The sequence below is a fragment of the Chelonoidis abingdonii genome, chromosome 13, assembly GCF_003597395.2.
Source record: "Chelonoidis abingdonii isolate Lonesome George chromosome 13, CheloAbing_2.0, whole genome shotgun sequence".
In the NCBI taxonomy this organism is placed as follows: Eukaryota; Metazoa; Chordata; order Testudines; family Testudinidae; genus Chelonoidis; species Chelonoidis abingdonii.
In genome coordinates this window covers 10054022-10079108 of record NC_133781.1, presented here as the reverse complement: position 1 = coordinate 10079108, position 25087 = coordinate 10054022, and the positions used below count along the sequence as shown (strand labels likewise).

Sequence of the window (25087 nt, the reverse complement as noted above, 5' to 3'; positions counted from 1 at the left end):
ATTTTAAGTTGTAATCTTTTGTTATAAAGAAAGGGAGTTCCTGGTCCTCCATAGGTACCAGAGAGCACAGGATGTGTTGTAGAAGGGAGCTTAATAAATGTAGGACCTTTCTGGTTAAGGAGCTCTCTAGTTGCTGTTTAAAGCACGGATCTTTGTTTTTATGTCTTCACACTACACTTATAGAGGTTTAGTAGTGTCTTAAAGTTTACCACACAAGCTAAACTGATATATGCCGGGGTTAAATCAGTCTAAAACTGAGGCTTCACTGCCCCAGGAGGTGGTTCTTTAAAGCAATATAACTAAAGTGCATTAGCAATCCCACTGTATGTGATGTAGGTAGGCAACCTCAACACTATGCTTCACCCCCGGGGGGTTGACCTTGCTGAGCTACACTGCCTTGTTTCCACAGCGGGATAGGTAACACACCTGAGCTCTCTTGCTGTAAGAGCACACCTTTTTCGGCAGTGATGACATAACCTAAGAGTGCCAACTCAGAGTTGTACACTGGTTTAACTAAACTGATTAAAAAATGAACTTGAGTTAACCTGGTCTGACTTCGTGTGTAGACCAGACCGGTAAAGGGCAAGCACCTTTCTGTGCATGTCATTTTTAATGCTCCATTGTGACAATAATACTTACCCACTTGGTAATACCAAATGGAAATAGCACCACTCACCCACTGGCTACTTACCTACCTTTGTAAAGCTCTTTGAGTTCTTTGGACGAAAAAGCATAGTGTCATCATTAGAACCTCATCCTCAGTAGAACAAGAAACAGTGATGCATTAGGCGTGTGGGCTCCCTAATTCATTTGCATTCAAGTGGGTTGTGAGAATATGCCCAGTCTGTTGAGATGGGGCAGGACTGTGCTCAGTAAAAGACACTGCTGCTCAGAGACCGGCAGTTTCTAGCCACCACAGAAATCCCTGTCCATTCATTTTCTATGATCAGAGAGCCTTTACCTAAAGAGGAATATTTCATAACCCTGCACATGTGGAAAGTGGCTGCATTTGCACCCATTGTTCTGTTTTAACTAATCTGTGTGTGTGCACACCTTTTCACCTAATATAATACCCAGCAAACTGCCAAGACATTACATGTTAGACCTTAATAAACTAAGGCTAATCACTTAGTTTCTCACTATTTTATGAAGGTTGGTGGTGTGCACAGTGGAAGGGGAATTCTGTGATTTTACCAGATCTGTGGACAATTCCAGTTTGAAATCAGATACCCCCATAAACCTTTCCTTACCTGACATATTGTCCAGGAAAAACAAAATAAAGCTGTATATGAGATATTTTGCTTGTCCTTTTAATTCTGAATTTGCAAGCAGAAAAATATAGAATATGATGGGAAGCTGACCTGTTAAAACAATCCACTTCTCATTCACAGAAACAAGCACACAGCAGAAATATTTCAGACCTGCTAAAGAAACAACATGAATGCCTGGCACTGCTGAGCACTGTTCCCCACTCATTCACTTCCTGCACAGCTGGGCTCCTGTTTGGTCCTGTTCCACTGAGAGGGCTGTGCAAGCACAGGCTCTCCTGTATAACTTGCGCCAAGCCAATCCTTTGCCACCAGAAGACCCCACAGCATCTCAGGGCAAGTTCAAGATCCACAGGACATGACTGTAGCTGCAGCTGTGCATGCTGAGGACGGTTAAGGCAATATCCTTGGAACACAAGGCAAAGAGCCAGCCTCTGAATTTGGGATCACGAAGCAGTGAACCCCAAGGACCTGCCTCTGTAGTGAGGGAGCTGAAAACTCATCCCATAGGCCTGCTGAGCCAGCTGCTTGGCCCCAGCCTAAGAGCATGGAAAGGACCTCTCAGAGAGGTTAGCACAAAGATCTGGTGGCATTCTGGAACTGACATGCCTTCTGCTGTTTACCAAATCCATCCCTCTGCTGGTGTAGGTCAGAGCTCCTGCAGGCTGCCCTGAGAAGTGCCACTGCCCAGTGCAGAATCACTGGTGTGTAAGAACTCCCTGCCCACTCCCAGTCTGTCTGAAAGAATCCCCTTCCCCTGGGGAATTCAACAGGCAGCCTGGCAGGGGCACTCTGGGTGGATACAATGTGGGGTTCAAACGGCAGATTTGACAGTTCTGAAATCCAAGCTGAAATGCCATAAGCTGAAGCCAGCAAATTGCTCCTGTCTAGTCTTAGATCAGACCTGGAGCTACAACCATAGAGAAGAGTCTGAATCTGGAGGTTCTGGTTTTAACTTCACCAAAGTTCAAAGGGCTTCAGGTTCAACGGTCTGGTTTTGGGCCAACTCTGAGAAAAATACCTGGGCTGTTTTTTGACTCTGAGCCCTGCATCACTTTCACACTGCCTTGCTCTTGGTGCTGGAAATCCAAGAGCCCCATGAACTGGTAGCAGAGTCTGTAAGTGAAGGAAACATCCACAGTTGCTTTCATTCCACTTAAAAATACAAAGCAAAAACCAGACCTAGCTGAGGACATCTTCAGTGCACATCCAGAGAAGAAACCTCCTCCTGCCTCCAGCATTTTCCTTCAAGATGCTTCAATCTCTCCATGGGAATGCCATAAAAAATAATAAATTCCTCCCCGGCAACAGAGAAGCTGATCTTGGCTGCCTTGCATTCTGAGGAGACCGACACAAAGACTCCAACGAGACTCAACTCCCAAGACAAAATAAAAGCCTCCATAGAAGGACTTTTGCTTTGCAAAGGACAAGGGTGGATGTGGGGAAGGGGAGTGAGGTGCACTTATAAAGGCCATCCACGCTCACTCCCCCTGCCCTCCAACTCCTACCAAGATGCCCCATTGTTGCAATGTAGCAGCATCCACCTGCAAAACCAAAGCAGAGTGAAAATAATAAGAACTGGAGGGAGAAAGACAGACAGCTTTCCTTTGTGTTGGCTGGGGAGTCCCCAATGACCCCTCACAGCCTTCTAACCTTTGGCACAACCTTTGGCTTCCTCCATTGTAAAGGGATTCCCATTGTGAGGTGTTATTCTTTAGAGCAGGAGTCGGGTGTTAAACATGATGAACACAGCAAAGGAGCCTGGAGTTAAGAATGGTTTCAGAGCAGTAACCGTGTTGGTCTGTATCAGCAAAAACAACAAGGAGTCCTTGTGGCACCTTAGAGACTAACAAATTTATGTGGGCATAGCTTTCATGGACTAGAACCCACTTCATCAGATGCATGGAGTGGAAAATACAGTAGCAGGTATAAATACACAGCACATGAAAAGATGGGAGTTGCCATACCAAGAATTAACAGGGTAGGATACTGAAGGGAGAAAAATCACTCCACGAGTTTCATTAATGAATGGCCCTTTTCAAGCAGTTGACAAGAAGGACTTGTGAGTACAGTCAGATAGCGCGAAATTCAGAATGGCGGGGAATTAAGTTTTGTAAGACCCACTCCAGTCCCATCTTTTATTCAGGAGCATAATTTGATGGTGTCCAGTTTGCAAATTAATCCACTTCTGCCAGTGTTCATGTGGCAGTCTGTTTGTTGAAGGGTTTTTTGAAGAATTGACACTTTTAGGTCTGTAATTGAGTGACCAGGGATGTTGAAGTGTTCTCCTACTGGTTTTTGAATGTTATAATTCCTGATGTCAGATTTGTGTCCATTTATTCTTTTGCGTAGAGACTGTCTGGTTTGGCCAATGTATATGGCAGAGGGGCATTGCTGGCACATGATGGAATGGGTCATTACAAAACCTAATTTCCCTTAGTTGTTTCCCTTAGTTTATTATTTCTAGGCACTAAGGCACCTAGTGGTGGAGTGACACTTCCCTCGTATAATTATGGATTTTATTCAGATTATGGTAGTACCTCCAATGTGCTGCTATGCTTTTTAAACAAGGAATTTACAGTCTATGAAAGCACTGTTGGCTCTTGGGAAGTATCCAGTGGGAAATGGGAAATAGCCACTGGGACTTGCTTGGCATGGGCATTGACAAGAGCTTAGAATCATAGAATATCAGGGCTGGAAGAGACCTCAGGAGGTCATCTAGTCCAATCCCTTGCTCAAAGCAGGACCAATTCCCAACTAAATCATCCCAGACAGGTCTTTGTCAAGCCTGACCTTAAAAACCTCTAAGGATGGAGATTCCACCACCTCCCTAGATAACCCATTCCAGTGCTTCACCACTTAGTATGAGATTAAGTGTGACCAGTAGAACTCCCCACCCACTCTGCACACAAACAAACACACTATGTGCCTGTTCCATTCACAAGCAAGAGCAATTCTGGGATGAAGAGCAGATATTTAATCATGGTAAAACCAGTCATGTTACTGGGAGGGGAGACTATGTGTCTAGTAGGATTGGGACATTTGGTTTATGTTCACATGTTTGATTTATGACATTATCAACCCCTGGAACCTTTTAATAAACCCTTCCTCCAAATCCGCCCCCAAGGGCATGTCACCATAAGAATTTGGATGTAGCCAGTAACCCCACTCTCGTCTACACACAAAACCCTCTCACTCATGGTTCATGGTGTTTTCAACCCAGGCTAGCTGGTTTGGCTGGGGATGTGGGATAGAGCCTGGATTCTGCTTTCACTTGGGCTGGGAACCCATCCACTTTGCAGTGAAAATGCAGCTTAAATCCATTGAGCGTTGATAGTCCTCCACTGCCTTCTGACAATTCACCCATACGCCCAGAAGGGCAGACAAGATTTCCCACAATTCATGAAGAAAGACGCATACAGAGGCTGTGATTACTGCAGCACAGAGAACCATGGGATATGGTCCCAGAAATCTGAGTGACACACATGAGAGAGTGCAGCACCAGCGAGGACATGGTAGGGCTTTGCCATGCAGCTGCTCACACCCAGGGTAGGCTAGCAGAGGGGCTCAAACCTAGGTGCCGATCATGCTGGCTAACTCTGAAGTGAAGATATACCTTGTGATTCACAGTGACCAGCCCCCCAAAATATCTGAGCCATAAGATGTTTCCTGTGGATACAATTGTGTGTTATTTGTAAGGATTTGGGCATTTGAAATGGTGATATTTCCATACAAATAGGTGGACAGTTGACATGTTTTGAAGAGAATGACAATGCTGTTCTCTACATTAACACAAAGATGGGCTCACAGGGGTTGATTTCAATTTCTATGAGCCCAAGATAATAACCAACCCTCTCTTGTCTCTCTCTCTGCTCCTCCTCCTTCCCCTCCACTCCCCCTCCATGAGATCACATTTGCATTGATTCACAGAAATGGAATTGACTTTTTAGGTCAAGCATAGTCCATCCTTTGGCCAGTGCAGGAATGTTCCCTACCGTATGTTCTCCAGGGTTTTTCGTGTCCAGTTTTCAATAATGCTGGTACTTGCATAATCATGTTTCACAACAGCTCTTGCAAATTAAATGTCAGAGTTTTACACAACAAAAGGGAAGAGTAAAGTCATTGGAAACCTCCAGGAACTGTTGCTCCATTTTGCACCTGGGTCCTGTGGTAAACCTTGGAAACATGACAAGTCTGCCCACTCTGCACTGTGGAATTTCTCTGGTGTGTTTTTCCAGTTCCCCGAGGGTGACTTAGCAGTGCATCATTGGCCTGGGATGGCATCTTGCACAGAGGCTCTCAGTCCAGGAAGGAACTTGGGATCAGAAGGAGGGGATGTGAGTGCGGCTGTCTGGGGACACAGCAGGAAAGCAGAATTACAGTACACCAGCCAAAGGGCAGTCCTGCAGGGATAAGAAGCTGATTTGTGAAACTTCTCACATTGTTATTAGGGAGAAGACTCAATCAGAACCCCAGACATTAGTCATCTCAAACTTGGGGGAGGACTAAATGTAGTCTAAATATAGAGACCATACTTAAAAAAGAGAAGAAAAAGAACCTGGGAAACTACAGACCGGTCAGACTCACTTCATTCCCCGGCAAAATCATGGAGCAGGTCCAAAAGGAATCCATTTTGAAGCACTTGGCGGAGAAGAAGGTGATCAGGAACAGTCAGCATGGATTCACCAAGGGCAAGTCATGCCTGACCAACCTGATTGCCTTCTGTGATGAGATAACTGGCTCTGTGGATATGGGGAAAGCAGCGGATGTGATATATCTTGACTTTAGCAAAGCCTTTGATCCACTATTCTTGCCAGCAAGTTAAAGAAGTACAGATTGGATGACTGGACTACAAGGTGGATAGAAAGGTGGCTAGATTGTCAGGCTCAATGGGTACTGATCAACAGCTGGATGTCTAGTTGGCAGCTGGTATCAAGCGGCGTGCCCTGGGGTTGGTCCTGGGGCCAGTTTTGTTCAACATCTTTATTAATGAACTGGATGATGGGATGGATTGCAGGCTCAGCAAGTTCACAGATGACACTAAGCTGGGGGGAGAGATATATAAGCTGGAGGATAGGGAGAGGGTCCAGAGTGACCTAGACAAAGTGGAGGTTTGGGCCAAAAGAAATCTGATGAGGTTCAACAAGGATAAGTGCAGAGTCCTGCACTTAGAATGGAAGAATCCCATGCACCTCTACAGGCTGGGAAATGACTGGCTAAGCATCAGTTTTGCAGAAAAGGACGGGTGGATTACAGTGGACGAGAAACTGGATATGAGTCAGCAATGTGCCCTTGTAGCCAAGAAGGCCAACGGCATATTGGGCTGTATTAGTAGGAGCACTGCCAGCAGATAGAGGAAAATGATTATTCCCCTCTATTCAGCACTGGTGATGCCACACCTGGAGTATTGTGTCCAATTTTGGTCCCCCCACTGCAGAAGGGATGTGGACAAATTGGAGACTCTCCAGCGGAGGGCAACAAAGATGATTAGGGGGCTGAGGCACATGATTTATGAGGAGAGGCTGAGGGAACTGGGCTTATTTAGTCTGCAGAAGAGAAGAGTGAGGGGGAATTTGACAGCAGCCTTCAACTACCTCAAGAGGGGTTCCAAAGGGATGGAGCTAGGCTGTTCTCAGTGGTGGAAGATGATAGAATAAGAAGCAATGGTCTTAAGTTCCAGTTGGAGAGGTCTAGGTTGGATATTAGGAAAAACTATTTCACTAGGAGGATGGTGAAGCACTGGAATGTTTACCTAGGGAGTTGGTGGAATCTTTATCCTTAGAGGTTTGTAAGGCCCAACTTGACAAAGCCTTGGCTGGGATGATTTAGTTGGTGTTGATCCTGCTTTGAGCAGGGGATTGGACTAGATGACCTCCTGAGGTCTCTTCCAATCCTGATATTTTGTGATTCTAAGGTTCGGATATGGCCCCGGAATTTGCAGCTCTGGCCCATCTCTAGTTGTTATTGAGGTGTTGGCCCACTGAGGAGGAGCTCAGAACTGGGGAAAAGGGTGCTGTAAACACATCTATTCGCACAACATACCAGCCAGTCCAGGATGCTCACAAGGCTTGGGCTCTCCCAGGGGTAAATCATCTGCTCCTTTACCCAGAAATAATTGTTGGTGAGAGGAGCTAAAAGGAGCTAAATCCAGTCTTTCCTCAGCCCAAACACCCATTGACTTCAATAGGAGAGTTTGATCCAAGGTGATAGAAGGCAGGGGCTGGCAGGCACTGACTGCAGCTAATGCAAACACAGAGAGACAGGGTCCAGTTCCCAGCCCATGGATAATGTGTAATGCTCTGCCCATGCTCTGACTTTCAGCCAGAGCTGTGTAACAAGTTAGAGGTAACTTTAACCAGTTACAGGTCACCTGGCTCAGTGTGTGTCCAACCAGCAATGTTACTACCATCCCAGCTGTGTTTGTCATGTTGACTCATCCAGGTTGGTATCAGTGCAAGTACCACTTGACATTCTCTTAAAAACTAGGGAAATGTGGTCTAGATGAAATTACTATAATGCGAGTGCACAACTGGTTGAAAGACCAGATTCAAAGAATTGTTCTCAATGGTTTGCTGTCAAACTGTGAGGATGTATCTAATGGGGTCCTGCAGGGGTCAGTTCTGGATCTGGTACTATTCACTATTTTCATTAATAACTTGGATATTGGAGTTGAGAATATGCTTATAAAATTTGCAGATGACAACGAGCTGGGGGGGATTGCAAGCACTTTGGAAGACAGGATCGGAATTCAAAACAACCTTGACAAATTGGAGAATTGGTCTGAAATCAATAGAATGAAATTCAATAGATAAATGCAAAGTACTTCACTTAGGAAGGAAAAATCAAATGTACAACTACAAAATGAGAAAAGAGCTGGCAAGGTGACAGTACTGATGAAAAGGATTGGTGGGTTACAATGGATCACATTTATTATGAGTCTAGAATGTGATGCAGTTGTGAAAAAGGCTAACATAATTCTGGGATGTATTAACAGGAGTGTTGTATGTAAGATATGGTAGGTAACTGTCCCACTCTACTTGGCACTGGTGAGGCCTCAACTGGAGTAGTGTGTCCACTTCTGGGTGCCACACTTTAGGAGAGATGTGGACAAATAATAATATAATATATGGAGATATACCTATCTCATAGAGCTGGAAGGGACCCTGAAAGATCAGTGAGTCCAGCCCCCTGCCTTCACTAGCAGGACCAAATACTGATTTGTGCCCCAGATAGCCCCCTTAAGAATTGAACTCACAATTCTGGGTTTAGCAGGCCAATGCTCAAACCACTGAGCTATCCCTTCCCCCATATTGGAGAGGGGCCAGAGGAGAACAACAGAAGGGATAAAGAGTTTAGCAAACCCAACCTGTGAGGAAAGTTAAAACAACTGGGCACGTTTAGTCTTGTGAAAAGAAGACCGAGGGGGGACCTGATCACAGTCTTCAAATATGTTCTAAAGAGGATGGGGATCAGCTGCTCTCTGTGTCCACCGAAGATTGTACAATGTTGGGCAACTGGGATGAGGACAGTCTAGCCTAGTGGTCAGAGCAGGCATTGGGAACCAAGCTTTGGAACCAGAGATTAAGCTTGAGTCAGTATCGTTAGCCAGTGCCATGAGGCAAGCTGGAGAGCAAGAACTGGCTATCAGAGCTCAGGGTCAAGCTGGAGTTTATAGTCAGAAGCTGGAGCCAAGGGTCAAGCCAGAGGTCAGGAACTGAGGAAGCAGGGGACCAGGCAAGGATGGGTGTAAGGCAGGAGTGTCAGGAGCAGCAGAAACAAGGTAAGATAGGAGCAAGGGCAGTGGTGGGCATGAGCATGGCAAAGCCAGTGAGCTGCTGCTGCTGGCTTAAGAGCCAGCTTGCTGGCCCTCCAGTAGGCTGGCCAACCCGGCTGCCTGCTGCAGGCCAGCTGTACTGATGGGGTTGCCTCAAGACAAGTTCTGATGCTGGCCCTGATTTCTGACAGACAAGCAGTAATGGGCTTAGTCTGCAGCAAGGGAGAATTAGGTTACATATTAGGAAAATCTTTCTAACTTTAAGGGTAGCTTAGGTACTTAGCCCCAGGGAGGCTGTGGAATTCCCACTGGAGGTTTTAAAGAACAGGTTGGACAAACGTGTCAGGGATGGTCTAGATTTACTTGCTTCTGCCTCAGTGCGGGGGGCTGGATTTAATGATCCCTCAAGGTCCTTTTCCAGCCCTACATTTGGAGCAGAGTACCCAAGGGGCATGCCCAAGAAATGCCAATGCACTCTGTGTGGTATCCTAGTGCACATAGAGCAGGGAGGAAGAAAGGCCAGCCAAACCAGTTACACAGAGTTAGGGTTTTCTGTCTGAACTGGAATCTGAATCCTTCCCACACCATCAGACATTGCTGTCTGGACTGCTAGAAAACAGTGTCTCAAAGCAGTTCCTGGAAGATGAGCATGTGCTTCCTGTCAGGGTGGCATACTGCCATGCTTACTGAGTATTAACCACCCAGTGTGTAGGCACAAACCACGCTCCAAGCCAACACCGTCACCAGTTGGTGACAAAGTCCGATAAACGTTGTACTGTAGAGAGGACTAATATGCTGATGTCCCTGGAGTTACTGCAGATTTACATTGGTGTAAAAGAGAGCAGAATCTGGTCCATGGGTTTTCCCCACTAATATCAAATGAAGTATCCTGCCTTCAGCAGCAGCCAATATGTTATACTTCAGAGAATGGTGGACCCCTCCCATCCTTCCCTTCATGGGCCTGTACCATGTGTAGGTTGAAGACGAGAGTGTGGGATTGTCTCCAAACCTCTACAGTGACCAGCTGATTGCCCCTCCCAAACAGTCAGATCTGAGTGCCCTTATCTCAGCACATGACTACAGACATTATTATCAGCCCAACAAAGTCTAGCCACCATATTGGCTCGGTGGCTGAACTCCACTGAAGTTAATGGGAGGTTGCCACTGATGTCTCCAGGAGTAAGAGTGGGCCCAATGATTTAGGTAATCAATCAAGAATGGACCCATGTTTCAAAGTTTAGATCCAGCCCCCGACTATCCCCAAGTCTGGTGTGCTTGGATATCTGTGTTTCGGTTTGGGCCCTAAGTCCTGGAGAGTCTCAGTGGAATTCCATAGCCCATCAGCTGCCAAACTGTACTCTGTGTTCCTTGCACTCCTTGCTGATGTTACTTCAGATCAGGAAGGTCCCACAGTGCTGGCCACGTGTTTCCAGATGCTAAACCATACTAGAAGACACTAGCAAGACATTAAATCCTTTCCTAATGGCACTTTGCCATGCAGGCAATTGCTGCAGTTACTGCCAGGGGAGTTATGTGACCATGAATGGGAGGCTCATGTGTCCATGAATGCACATGAAAGCGAGTGGAGGTTGCTGTAAGATACGCTCCCCATTAAGCTGTGCTCAACTATGGAAACCTCCATTTAACTTTCTGCCACAGAACCTTCCTGGCCATAGGGCATGTACATCTGCGCAGGTGGAGAACACTGTTGGCTTCCTGTGGAAGCCCTCTAATCTCTCTTACCATTCTGAATTGTCTGGGAGCAATGGTGGCTGGTATGTCTCTGCAAAGCTGATCTGCAATGGAGAATGGGCAGATGAAATTAACCTCCTCTGACCCTTCACCCAGCCCGGAACCTGGCATGTTAGTTATTTGTTGATTTATTTAGTTTAGGTTTGATCACTTGATGTTGCTGATGTCTTCCTTTTGCACAGTATTTCTTTCAGGCTTCCTGGTCCTGGCCAGACCCAGAGGCTGAGATGCCAGAACACCATGACAAAGGCTGTTTCTCTTCTTTTCCTGGTCCCAGTGCAGGCAGGAAGTACCAGCAAAGTCAGCTCCAGCTAAAACTTACAGACGTGAGAGGTTCGGAGAAGCAGTGAATGTTTTGCAGGCAGAGACTGAAACTGCAGTGTAAGGTGGGTTTCTGCTTGGCTAGGGGAATGCTGTCTATGCTTTCCCAAGTATGTCAGAAAGTGATCTGAGCCCCTGGATTAATATGAGGGGCCCAATACTGTGGTGTGCAGAGCCCCTCTCGGGAAGTGCTAACCCACCTCAGCTGTCACAGAAGTGAGTGGGAATTGGTGCTCAGCACCATGCAGTATTGAGCCTGTGGCTCCCATACTCTGCCTGTCCTTGCCAACTGGCAATTCCTGTATCAGAGTCCTGCATTGATCTTTTTATTTTTGAGTCACCTTAAGGACAAATACAAATCCAGTGATAAGGCTGCTGGGCGGACCACATGAGCTGGAAAGAGAGTTTTCCCTCCTGGAGAAATGATGTTTTTACATGAACGTTTTCTAATATTTCTTATAAAGTTTCTGTTGCCCAAACTGGAACCATAGCCTTTTTTCGTGTTTTTTTCCAGCTGAGGCTTAGCAATAGGAACAGTCTCGAAAGGCTCTCACAGCTTGCAGGGGTTGGTTTTTTTCCTCCCCTTGAATCTATTTCAAATTGTTCCAACACAGAGAGCAGCTGCCTGCCTCACATCTCAGGAGCTGATTCCGGAAGATATCAATCCTGCCTGCACACTACAGGAACTCCAGCTGGGCCTGATTCAATCTCCATATTGGATCCCCCCCAAACAGAGGGAACGTTTGGATCTGGAGCCTAACTTTGTAGCTGGCTTCTATTTCTCTAACAGCTGCATAGAGCTTTCCATGGCTGATGAGTCTACGCCAGGATTTAGGAAGACCCTATGGAGGCAGCACAGTGTGTGCGGGTCAGCTTGCAAGACAGTCAGAGATTCACAGGGTCTGTCTGTGTTCAGCAGCCTCAGTAAAGAGCATCTTTTGTATTCACAGCTATAAATCCCACCTCTTCCTTACTGATAGGAAATCAGAGGGCCAAACCCAAACCCTGGATCTAATCACCTTTTGGGCAAGTTCAGATCTAGACATGGAATTTGCTAGATCTATTTCCAGTAGGAAGTCATTCAAGGTTGCATATGACCTCAAATCACCTGTATTTATTTCTTTAGGCAAACTTACTAGTTGAAATCATCCACCTAAGATAATTGTTTCCAAGCCAATCTGGGCCAGATTCAGATAACAGAAGAACTGACTGGCAGCTTCGCTCCAGGTCTGTAAAACTTTCCCCACCCCCCCTTGTTTTTCTCCTTTACTGTGCCTCTGTCTGGACCTTCCATGTTGCAGATAGGACGGGATGCCAGCAAAGGCTGTGCTCATTTCTGTCCTGGCTAGCAGCAGGCAGCCACCAAAATTTCCAGCTATCCTGGCCTGTGCAGCAGACCCTAGAGGGTGTCAGAGTGTGGACATGGTTCGTACAAGCAGTGGAATTTAAGCTGCTTTACCAAACTAATCCAGAACTGTTGGGGTTGCAGAATGTTCTGGTTGTCCCTACTGAAGTCAATCTTGTTTTGCCAACTTACACCAGAGCTGAATTTGACTCTTTTGACACTAGCCCAACTGTAACTTAGATCCTCAGAGCCTTTAAGGCCAGAAGGGACCATCGTGATCCTCTAGTCTGACCTCTTGCATATTGCAGGCCACACAACCTCATCCATCCACTCCTGTAACAGACCCCTAACCTCTGGCTGGGTTACTGAAGTCCTCGAATCTTGATTTAAAGGCTTCAAAACACAGCAAATCCAGTATTTGCTCTAGTTCAAACCAGTAAGTCAAACCATGCTGCAGAGGAAGATGCAAACCCCCAGTGCCTCTCTGCCAATCTGACCGGGGGGAAATTCCTTTGCAATCTCAAATATGCTGTGTGAGGAAGTCCACCCAGGAAGACACTTGGGAAAGAATACACTGTAGTAACTCTGAGCCATCCCTCCCAGCGTCCCATCGCTGACTGTTGGAGATATTTGCAAAAAGCAGTCAGGATGCGCTGCCTGCCACTGTCAGCAACCTAGTCAGACCAGCCCCTCCATAAACTTATCAAGCTCAGTCCTGAAGCCAGTTAGGTTTTTTGCCCCCACTGCTTCCCTTGAGAGGCTGTTCCAGGACTTCATCCCTCTGATGGTTAGAAACCTTCATCTAATTTCAAGCCTATACTTGAAGACTCGATGGCCAGTTTATATCCATTTGTTCTTGTGCCAACACTGGCTGTTAACTTTAATAACTTCTCCCACTCCCTGGTATTTATCCCTCTGATGTATTTATAGAGAGCAATCCTATCTCCCCTCAGCCTTTGGTTAGTAGGCTAAACAAGCCAAGCTCCTTAAGTCTTCTCTCCTTGGAGACACTAATTCAATTGTTGGCTAGGAAGCCACTTTCTGCCAGTCTTAGCTACAAACCAAGTTAAAGGAAGCATCTTTCCAGGAGCTGGTTTCACAAAACCTCCCCCTAGATTTGTCTCTGGATTTCAAGCTGCACGGCCCTTTGTGGCCGTACCACAGGAACCCTGGCTACTTCTCCTGGAGCAGCAGCCTGCAGAGACGCTGACTTACAGATTGTCTAGGAAATGCTGCAGATTTCGGCAGGCTGCCTCAGAGGATGTGTGCAGCGGTGGAATCTAAACGGCGCCGAGATCCAGAGCCGTCTGACACGTTGGCCAGATAATGAAACGGAAGGAACAAAAATATGGGAGGTTCAAGCTCCCCAACTGAAGTGGTGCTTAAAAAGTCCAATAAAAATTGTTATAAAAAGAATTATCAGGCGCTCTGGCATACTCGGCCAATCAGATTGCTCAATTTGGCTGAACCTTCCTTGTGCTTTTAAAGAGAGGGCGCCTTGTGCTATGATCGGTTTCTGAAAAGATGGATTGTTCCATTGTAACTGATCCAGGCAGGGGAACGAGGAAATCCTAATTTTAAACAATACAGGAATCCAAATGACACCCCTGAGTCATTTTTCATAGTTCCCAGATTGCTGGGATTCTTGGTTTGCTCTTCAGTCTGTTTGTTACTCTCTTCTAGCAGTCTGAAAACAAGAATTTCCTTTCCCGCTTTAGCCCTCAATCAAAGTACCTAAGCAGGTGCTTAACTTTAAGTGTTTTGCCCAAATCTAGATTTAAAAAAAAATGTTTTAAAGCTCAGAAAAACAACAATTATCCATCTACAAGCAGATCACAAAATAAACTGTAGTTAGATCCATCTCTCTGTGCAAGAGGCACATGGCTACAGGCACTGGATAATGACACTGTGGACACCAGTGAAACAATGAGTAATAACAAATGCTCAGCTGTATTACCATGGGACCTTTCATTTCAAAATCCCTCAGAGTGTTACACACAAGGATCACTTCTCCTGTCACTGAAATGCAGGCTAAGCAGGGCAGCTGTGTCGTGCTTAATTTGTAACGAAAGAGGTGCCGTGGCTCAAGCAATTTTTTTACTTTCCAAACTGACACAGTAAGCCCAGAGATGCCAGGGCTATGCACTCGCAAGCTCACAGGTGCCAGATTCAGCCCTGGCAAGCCCTGGCGCAAATTAAGCACTGCAGCTGTGTAACTGCACAGCAATGCGAATGGGGTGATGAGCATGGATAGAGGGCTTGAAATGTTCAGTGTTTTGAGGCTCTGGGTTCAATTCATCCTGGCTGGTGCACCAATCTGTGCTCTGGGATGATTCTCCTCTACACACACCTTTCAGGAAGCATGGGAGCAGGCATCTTGCCACTGGTGCCCTCCTGCAGAACTTACACCAAGAGACCAACTTCTGTTGGTCGAAAGCTTGTCTCTTTCACCACAGAATTTGGACTAGTAAAAGATATTACCTCCCTCACCTTGCCACGGTGGAGGGCAGGGTGTGAAGAATACTGTATCCTATCAATGTGGCAAGAGGAATTTCGGGTAGTCAGATACAATTACTCTATCTGGAATTTGGCCAGGTTATTGCAGCTGGCTCTTTACTTTACAAAAAGAGCTATTTCTCTCTGATTTTCTCCTGACTTTGAATTCAGTACTCGGATTGGGGAGGCACATCACCCGCAAACACTCAGCACTGTGTAGTCACCTGAAACACCGGTAGAGACAAACTGGGTGGGCTGTCTATTGTGTCCCTTTAAACTGGAGTGCTGTCTGACAGAGACTGGCAAAGACAGCAAGAAATAGCCACCCCACCTGGATTCACTGGGGCTGCATGTGTGTCCCCTTTGCATTCACTCCCTGTGAAGATTTGAGAGGTTGAGCGTACTGGCATGAAGAATGGCCATGAAAGAGGGAGTGAGCATTTGCAGAAAGCAAATTTTGGGCTCATAAAGATGAATATTTGCAGCAGAGACCCAATCCCAAGAGTTACGCTCATCCAATCAGAGGACAAAGAGACACCAGGTGACCAATCAAATAACTGAATAACTTGAATTTCTGATACCAAATCCTTGGGCTTTAAGGTGCTTGCAAGTAACCCCCAGGATCATGTTTAGAGATGAGCTGACGGGTGAGGTGACCGATGAGGAATGTATTGTGTGGCAAATTGCCGGTACTATTCTCTGGGTCTCGCGCTTTCTCTTCTCTGGGGTAGGTTCAGGGTGATATTGCTTGCCTCTGAACCAGTTCTTAATCACTCCCCTAGTGTCCTGGGAGGAGGGGAGTGGAGAGGGAGGGACCTGGGCCCACCCTCTACTCCAGGTCCCAACCCAGGGGCCCTGGGGTTGTGGTGAACCACTTGACTAGCGGTTTCTTCCCCTGGGTTACTTCCCTCTCATACCCGTCAGCTTGTGAAGGGCTTCTCGCCTCTCTTCTATACAAGCCTGGTGCCCCTTACCTAGGGTTTCTGTTGGGCTTCCCAATCCACCGCAGCACTCCTCCAAACCTTCTATTTCTCTCTGGACAAACTCTTCTCTTCTGCAATCTGCACTCTGCTCCAATCCAACCTTTCTCCTTCAACTACCACCCCCTGTCTGACTGAAGCAGGGGTTTATATCCCATGACTGGAGTCAGGTGCTCTAACTGGAGTCAGGTGCTCTAATTGGCCACAGCTGCTCTAGTTAATCTAAAGCAAACCTTCCTCCCTTGGCAGGGAATAAGGCCCCCTGCTAACACTCTTATGCTGCCCTCTGGCCATGCTGTATCACAATTGGAACAGACTGCAGGCAATCTGCACATAGAGACCTGGACTGAACCAGTTCCTTGTGCAATGCTCATCATCATCATCATCATCATCATGTTCCCATTACGGCTCTGGTGGTTAGGGCAGCGATAAAGCTCCTCCACTCCTGTCCGTTTCTGGCAAGTCTTTCAATGGTTCCCCAGCTGTGCCCCAGGTTTTTCAGCTCAGTTTCCACAGCTCTTCTCCAGGTTGTTTTCAGGTGACTTCATTTTCGCTTGCCTTCAGGTGTCCATCTTATTGCTATTCTGGTTATGGAATCAGTTTCCATCTGAAGCATGTACCTCCTAGTAATGATGGTGCTCATATCTTCTTGGCTGGACTGTGTGAATAGGTCTTGGTTTGAGATTGTTCTGGGCCAAAAGATGCAGGGGATTTTTCTGAGACAAGTTATATGGAATGAAGACAATTTGGACATGTCATACTTTCTCATTCCCCAGCATTCTGTACTATAAAAGTACACAGCTCTGATAAATCTTGAGTTTGATTTTGGTGTTGTATTTTGATGATTTCCAGACTGTATTTAAGCTCCTGAAGATGTTCCTGGCTTTATTGATTCTGTTCCGGATGTCCTGGTTTGTTCCAGCCTCCTGGCTGATGCGGCTTGCTCTTTTCTGAGAATGCTATCAACTGTCTCTGATAGACAGTGGACTATGATCTTACACAATGCCTTGCTTGGCACAGATAAAAGTGTGATACCAATCACTGAGAGTCCCTTTCTTTGAAAGCTTCACTATAGCCCCATTGGTCCACTCATCTGGCACTTTTTCCCTTTCCCAGACTGCTGTAAATAGAGGGGCCAGGATAGATGCTGTTAACTGAGGATTTACCTTGAACAATTCTGCATTCCTGTTACCCTTGCTAAGAGCTTTCCCATTTTTTAAGGATTTGAGGGCTTGAATGGTTTTTTCCTTAGTTGGTGTGTCTGTGTTGATATCAAGATCTTCTGCTGCTTCCCGGATGTTTGCTTCCTCTTTAGGTAGCCTCCTGTTCAGCAATTCTTTGAAGTGCTCTGTCTAGCACATTTCTTGTTTGTCCCTGATGAGAGTGTTTGTTGGTGTCTGTTGTTTACCACTGATAAGCCGTGTTGCCAGATTATCAATATAATGTTGTTTGTCTGATCTCACAAGGCATTTGACCTCCTGGTATGCCTTGCTAAACTGCTTGTGATATTTGTCCTTTAGCTTCTGGGATTTTGTGCCAAACTTTTTTCTTCAGGGCTCATCTGATTTCTATGGCATTCCATGAGTAGGATGTAATCCACTCCCTTTCTTCTCTTCTGCCTGTAGCCTAGACAGGCTTCACTGTTCTGTTTATAGATTATTGTTACTTTGTCCCACTTCTTGTCGATCTCATCTCCATTCCCTTCCTCTTTATCAAGGTCTTCAAGTGCCTGAAACCTGTTGTTTAAACACAGAACAAAGGCTTTCTGTATTTCAGGGGACTTTAGCTTGTCAACTTGATAACGTCTATGACCCACACTTCTCAGTTTTAGCTTGATGGAGGCTGTGACAAGGTGGTGGTTGCTGCCAGCATCTGCTCCCCTTCTCATTTTCACATCTGTCAGTGAGCACTGCTGTTTGCCATTGATCATCATATGGTCAATCTGGTTCTTATCTCTGATATTTGGAGAACACAGTGTCACCTTGTGAATTTCACAATGTTGAAATAGGGTTCCGACGATGACTAGGTCATTCATACTGAAGAAATCACAAGGCTCTCTCTGTTTTCATTCATGGTGCCACACCCATGTCTTCCCATTGCTCTGTCATTGTTTGTGTTGCCCTTACCGACCCTGGCATTCAGGTCTCCCATGACGATAGTTAGGTCGTGGCATGGTACTCTCTCTAACTCCGCCTGTAATGTAAGGTCAAATTTGTCCTTTGCTTCTTCCTCACTGTCATTTGTCAGAGCATAGCACTGAATCAGGGTGATATTATTATAGTTCCCTTTTAGTCTGGCTCTCATAACCCCGCTGCAGATGGATGTCCATTGAAGCAGGGACTGCTCCACCGCTTTCTTCAAAAGGCTGGCAACACCTTCATGGTGTTGTCCATCATCCCGTCCAGAATACAGAAAAGTTTCTCAGAAGGCTGTTAATCTCACTGATCCTGTCCATCTGCTATCGCTGACACCCAGGATGTGTAAGCTGTAGCGTCTCATCTCTGCTGTGACCTGATCTAGCTTTCCTGTTTCATACATTGTCCATACACTCCAAAAACCAAGTTTGGTTTTTGTCTTGGTATTGAGCATTTCAGTCTTCATGCCAATGGCTTCCTTTCGGCTGTCACCACTGGCAGTCATACAGTCATCATGCACAGTAACAGTCGATCTCTCTGCTGCTGCTTCCGTAACATATTTTGTTTTTTACGCGACAGAGTTGTTAGCCCTGTGCCTAACCCCCAACTTGGAGGACCAAGGTGTCTGTTTTGTCTGGCCCCTCCCCCACGGACCAAATCAGCATGGTTGAACCTGCCAGGAGAAAAAGCCCCCACCGACACAGTCTCTGGGGATCATTAGAGCACACAAGCTGCCCCACCACGACAAGGCACTGACACCAGAGGACAACAACGCAGCAGCAACAAATTCAACATACTAGTATATAGCCCCGTAAGCTTGAGCCTGTCCTGCACAGGTATGGAGTGGGGCATGTATTTGTGCATAGGTAAAAGTCTGAGAGCCTGCACTAATGTGTGCTGCTTCGTTGCAACCGGGCTACTCCAGCCTCGGAGCAGGAATGGTGCCTGAATGGGAAAAGCATTGCTAAGCACCTCAGCAGCAAGATGATCCTCCTATGGCCAGTGTCGTCTTAGACACACCCATTCTTTGCCCTTCATGCTTTCTGTTAGCCTCTGCTCTTGCTATAACTTACCACAGCTCAGTGCATCAGGCTGAACCTTGCATACTATAACTCATGCCTGAGCATAGCCTCCTCTCACCCTTCACTTTCAGCTAGCTTCTGCACACTACACAAAGACTTGCAGAATCCAGGCCCTTTTCACACCCCAAGCCCTCGCTGCATGTGTTCCCAGCAGCCCTGATGGGCGATGCTGGGGATGGTCACGTGAACCAGCTGCAACAAAATACCACCCAACCCAACCAGTTTTGTAACATATGTGTTGCTCTATGTAGCTCACTTTCAGTTTTAGGGCCTGAATGTGCTCTCATTTACACCAGTGTAAATTCAGAGCTACTCCACTGAAGCCAGGAAGGTAACATCAGTGTAAAGCCAAAGGGAGATCAGAATCAGGCCCAGAGATGCTTTGGACACAACTTGGGCAACTGGGTGGGACCTGCCCAGCTGATCTGCTGGCTGCTCAGATGAGCATGTGAAATAAATTGTTGGTGTAAGTCCAGTACCGAGAGGGCAAGTGTCCATGGTACCAAATGCATCATGACATTGGGCACTGACTGTTTTGGTAATTCAGGGCAAATACTGGGGACCCGTGCAGACTGAATCGCCCTCTCAGCCCCTGAACCCAGGGCAGGGCTGAGGTACATTGGTGGGGAAGAGGGGACAGTGGAACATTGGGGTGGGACAAGCTTGTATCATTGCTGCCAGGGGCTGGGGAGGATGTGAGCCTCCAGCACTCTCAACACAGCAAAATGGCCTCCTGAGATCCATGCACAAAGCAGCTCAGGGGTTACCCATTAGACCTATGCACTGACACTGTCACCATCCCCATGGTTTATGCCGACAATCAGTACCATTATCAGAGCTCTCTTTGGGGAGGCACCCCAAACCAAGCTGGGCAGAAGAGTAGCCATGAGAGTCCATGTCTGCATCTCCTCAGCTACAGAATGTCCATATTCGTCAGCATGGCCTTTGATACATGCACCAGTGTTTTGGTTTGACAGTGATCACACTGCAGTGTATTGGGAAGTGCTTGTGAGAGGGCCCCGAGGCATGACATAAAAAACACAGTGTTCCATGGCCTCGAGACAGCATGCTAGCTCCATCTGTGAGTCACCCCATGATAACCAGACCCCGTGAGCATCAAATTTAATATTCCATCTGCCTTTCTCTAACCGGGTCTGAGCCAGACCTTATGCTCGAATTTACCATTCTCTGATGGAGCCGACTCGGTGTTACTACAAACTGCAGCCTGTGGAATCTCCTAATGAACTCGCTGTCAAACCCCCACTGGAATACTGTCAGGATTAGCCCCTTCGCTGCCCGTTAACTTACACTTATGTATTCCTCTTAATCTGAGACCTTTTGGGGTCCCCCAGACTGAGACTGGGTTATTGTACATTCCCACACCTTTCAAGAACAGCCGAGATGTCCCTCAGCACCTTCATGATATGTATCGCATCCCAAAGGAGTCTTAATTTACAGCACCAGTGTGCGCTTTGGGTTTAGCTCCTTAGGCAATTTGCTTTTTTGTCAAGAGAGAGCAATGGGACAACATTTCCCTTAGCGTTCCAACAAGATTGTCACAAGGATATTTCTAGATTAGCCCTTTAGATCCTGTTCCCCCTGGCACCTGTTGCAGTGCTGTCACTCATTAGCATCCCATGGAAATCATTAGAGTTTTTGGATATATCTGATATTGTGCATTCAGCAGCACAACAGTTGTGCTGTCCATGGAAGTTCCTTATGCATTTGGTAGCTTTGGCTGATGTGTTTTGCCTTGGGATGTATCCATTCATTTAGCAGCAGCCCAGCAAGCCTGCTCCACCTATATGCACCTGCAAAGATTAGCAGCTCAGCAGGTGTTCTCTGCTCAGCTGTACCTGGAACACTCAACAACACAAGCAGATGCACTCTGCCTGGATGCATCTAGATGGTTTGGCAGCTATCAGACAGCTGACGCCTTTTAATCTTTACACTTCAACAGATTTGAAATGTACAATTCTTAAGGTCCTAGAAAGGGTCATTTTCCTCCAGTATTTCATAGTACACGTACTGGGGGCAAAAGGGATAACCAGATGCTTTTCATCTAGACAGCTAAACAAATAAACGGCATAGTACATCTTATTCATCTCCTCTCCATTTGTGAGCTCAATTTCTCACTGGTGCTGAATTGGAGGATGGTTATTGGTGATCAGTTCCATGTTGCTTTCTTTCTCTAAATATAGATTGTCTGAAACCACTGCCACAGTTATTGGTTAAACTTTGAAAACAAACACATTACAAAGAGATATGCCAATGTAAGATACAGCTTTCTTATCCTAATTCTGAATCCAGTCCATTTTATCACGGTCAGAAACCTTGGTAAGGCAATGGAAGTTAAATTTTTTTGCAATATCACCCATTGGTACATGTTTTCCCATAAACTGGTGGCACAGGGTCATTCTTTGGTCATTTACTTATGTCAAGGATTTCTTAACTCTATAGCTTAGTATGGCTAAGCTAAAATCTCACAGGCCTCAGCCTATAGGCCTTGTGTTTCAGTCCTCCTTACTTATATACCAAAAACCTAATTATCTCTTCTAACTACTGATCCACCTTGTACTTCTACAATCCTATAATGTGTGGTCACTACCCTTGGACTTCGTGTGCTCCTAGAGACTCTACATCTGAAGCAATTCACAGAGGTGACTTTCACTTTGCTGAGCTTGAAACTGTAGCCACCAGAGCTGAACCCACAGTGGTGTAATACCCCAGCACAAAAATTTGCTTTAAATAAAATAAAAGGCTACACATGAATTTCCATTGAGAATAGCCAGGTCCCTCGGAAGGAACTATTACCTCTTGTCAGTAACAGTGAGAGGCTTTAGTCAGAGAAGCATGTTTAGTACTGGGGACTTTGCATAAGAATGGGGTGTTTGCAAACTGGAAGAAACTCATAACAAAGTAGCAAAGACAATGAAAAACTTAGAAAATAAACTTCTGGAGGAACTCTGACAGTCAGAAGATAATTGCTCACAAGTTCACCATGACAGTCTAAGGACAAAGGGAGCAATACTTCTTCCCAGTGAAAGATGATAGGACAAGAGAAAACAAGCTGGAGCTGTAACAAGGAAGGTTTAGATTCGTGGTTGTGAAATGTGTAACAAAGGGTATGGCTACACTTGGTTGGAGTGCCAGCGCTGGGAGAGAGCTCTCCCAACACTGCATGTAAACCACAACCTTTGCGGGTGTAGCTTGCAGCTCTGGGAGCCGCTTGCAGCTCTGGGAGCCGCGCTCCCAGCGCTGCAGCACTGATTACACTGAGACTTTACAGAGCTGTATCTTGCAGCGCTCAGGGGGGTGTTTTTTCACACCCCTGAGCGCGAAAGTTGCAGCGCTGTAAAGTGCCAGTGTAGCCATACCCAAAAGACCCAAACATCCAGCATTTTCAACTTAGTTGTTCCAGTTCTGCAGGACTGCCTCTGTTGCTAATCCTTCTTACCACTGCTTTATTTATTGTTGAAACACGCATGAATCTCCTGTCATCACATGTACAAATTTGCTAATGTTAAAAGACAACAGCTAACAAACTGACCTAATGTCAATGCAAGCTCTCAATACCAAACTCGGGTTAAGGGACATACAGTTTGGGAGGAGTTTGTTTTTGCACAGATTCATACTTCGTACCTGGGCCATGGGGACTGCAGTTCAGTGAACAGTCTTCATGAGGCATAGATGAGAGTTACAGACTCCAGACTTCAAATATTTCTTGACCTGAGCAACAGATTTCCCCTCTTTAATCTGAGCCACCAATCAACCCGACAAGAAAAGTTGAAATGCAGGGTTGCTGCTGCTGTGACTGAGTGACACACGAGGAATAGAGCAAAGGCTTAAACATCAGTGCTAAAGAAAACATTGAGCGGGCTTCAACTTTCCATGACACTGCAAACTAAAGCCTTCACCCTTTCACTTTCCAGGTGTCCCTGTCCTAGAAAGGGTTACTAAGTATGGAGCAATGTGACTGGCCTGAAAGTTCACTGGGTGAAAAGTCCTGCCACCAAACAGTGCAAGGGACTCCGAGTTCAAGTGAAGGTGACATCCATCACTTTGAGTACAAAATCCCTAATTTATGAATCCTCCTACACTTCTGGGACAAAAGCAAACAATCTCTGCTCCCGAAGTCCCACACAGAGACAGTTCTGTTCAAATACTGCAGGAATCTACAAGTCTTTGGACATCATCAGTTACCATGTCCACTTTCCTGGGGACCTCTTGCTTGCATTGTAATTGCCTGTTAAGACATGTTAGGCCTCAAGGAAACTGTATATAAATCTCTGGCAAATCACTTTGTGACATGGGAGCCGGGGTGAGGGGTGGGCATTCTTCTATGACATACGCTGGTATTAATCAGGAGTAACTTCACTGTAGTCAGTGGGATTGCACTGGTGTAAAGCTGGTGTGAGTGAGAGGAGAATCAGCTCTGAGGTCTTCAGCACCAACATCTGCACAGTATAAAAGTATTTGTTTCTAGTGCAAGGAGGAGGAGCGTGAATGGGAAAATAAGAGGGTTCGCATGTCATGAGGTGCCTGGGCTTTCTCAGAAAGACTTGGGTTTATCCTGGATCAGGGACACTATACTGAAGCTGTCAATCTGGACATTATAACAAATCCACAGCCACCTAAATATTCCATGGTTATTCCATGGCTCCTTGGAACTCTATTGCAACAGAGGGGCTAGAAACCAGATGATCTTGCTTTAAAGCTCAGACTCCTACCATGATTATCCTCCTGCTTTTACTAGTGTTGGGCGTAAGGCAGTGGAGGGCAGTGGTGTAAGTGCATGCACACCCATCCACGCCCCCCAGCCCAAGCCAGCACATTGCACTGAATCTCTGTCCCAAACCTAGCCCGGCTTCTCTTTGATGGTGGAGGGAACCCTTCCCCTACACACCCTGGCTCAATCGGCTGTAAGGAGGGAATGTGCCATCCTGGCTTGCCCAAGCATTTGAGGCAAGCAAAAGACAATCACTTTTGCCCTGCTGATGAAGAACAATTGAGCCAGGCAGCCTGGTGCCATGGAGCCATTTTTAGCCTCCGTGTCACTAGACAAGGGAAGATTTGTAACCACGCGGGTGAAGCTTGGCTTCTAGTCCTTATCTCAGTCTGGCCATGGTGTTTCAGTTCCAGGCCCACTCTGGGCAACCCCAGACTAGAACGTCACATACACACAAACCCAGCCAATGCAGTCACCACGTGCCTCCTCCGAAGTCTCCCTGCGTTTTTATCTGTGCAGCCACATGATGCAGGGTCCCGGCAGTGACCACCTGCACAGGCATTTTGGAGCTTCTCTCTGCAAGCACGTCTTGGCCTTTAATTGGTATTAGTTTATCTCAGTATAGGTAACAGAACCAAGGGGGTACTTGTGGAGCGAAAACCTCCCATTTCCCCTGCCTTCCTCCCCAAAATGGCTTTCACTCTTGCTTGCCTATCCAGGAAGCCTCCCTCCTCTGCACTGAAAAGGTATTTTCCATCTGTGCACCCATCAGTGGAGTGGATTAAAAAAGAAAGGAAAACAACATACCTGCAGGTTCTTCTGTGCTGCTGGCCGCAGTGGTGGGTGGAGCAACAGGAATCTCTGTGCAGGAGAACAAGAAACAGGAAGGGAAGAGAAAGGATAAAAAAAAGGGGAGGGAGGCATTATTTCAAGCTCCAGATAAGATTGGGCTATGCACACATCCCATTTGCTTTTACTAACTCCATCTGCAGGGGAGTTGTTTGCACAGTCTAAAATGTGTCACAGTGAGAAAGCAAAGGGTTACACTTGAGAGCCAATGGTGCTCTTGAGGGATACAGAACCTGCCCCAGGTTGACAATTGCTTGTGTTGCCCAGGTGGGTGTAACATAGGAACTGGGAGTTCATCTGTTTGTTTTTTTAAATAAATAAGAACAGGGGCGGCTCTAGACATTTCGCTGCCCCAA

The 25087-nt window shown here is 46.3% G+C and overlaps 1 protein-coding gene across 1 annotated transcript in view; it reads right to left on the bottom strand.

The window, feature by feature from the left end:
* The window catches only part of NTN1 (netrin 1), a 215779-nt gene that overhangs the window by 56239 nt on the left and 134453 nt on the right, over nucleotides 1-25087 (bottom strand). Inside the window, 1 exon segment of the mRNA XM_032801693.2 lies at nucleotides 24690-24743. Within this exon segment, the coding sequence (XP_032657584.2) occupies nucleotides 24690-24743 (54 nt within the window).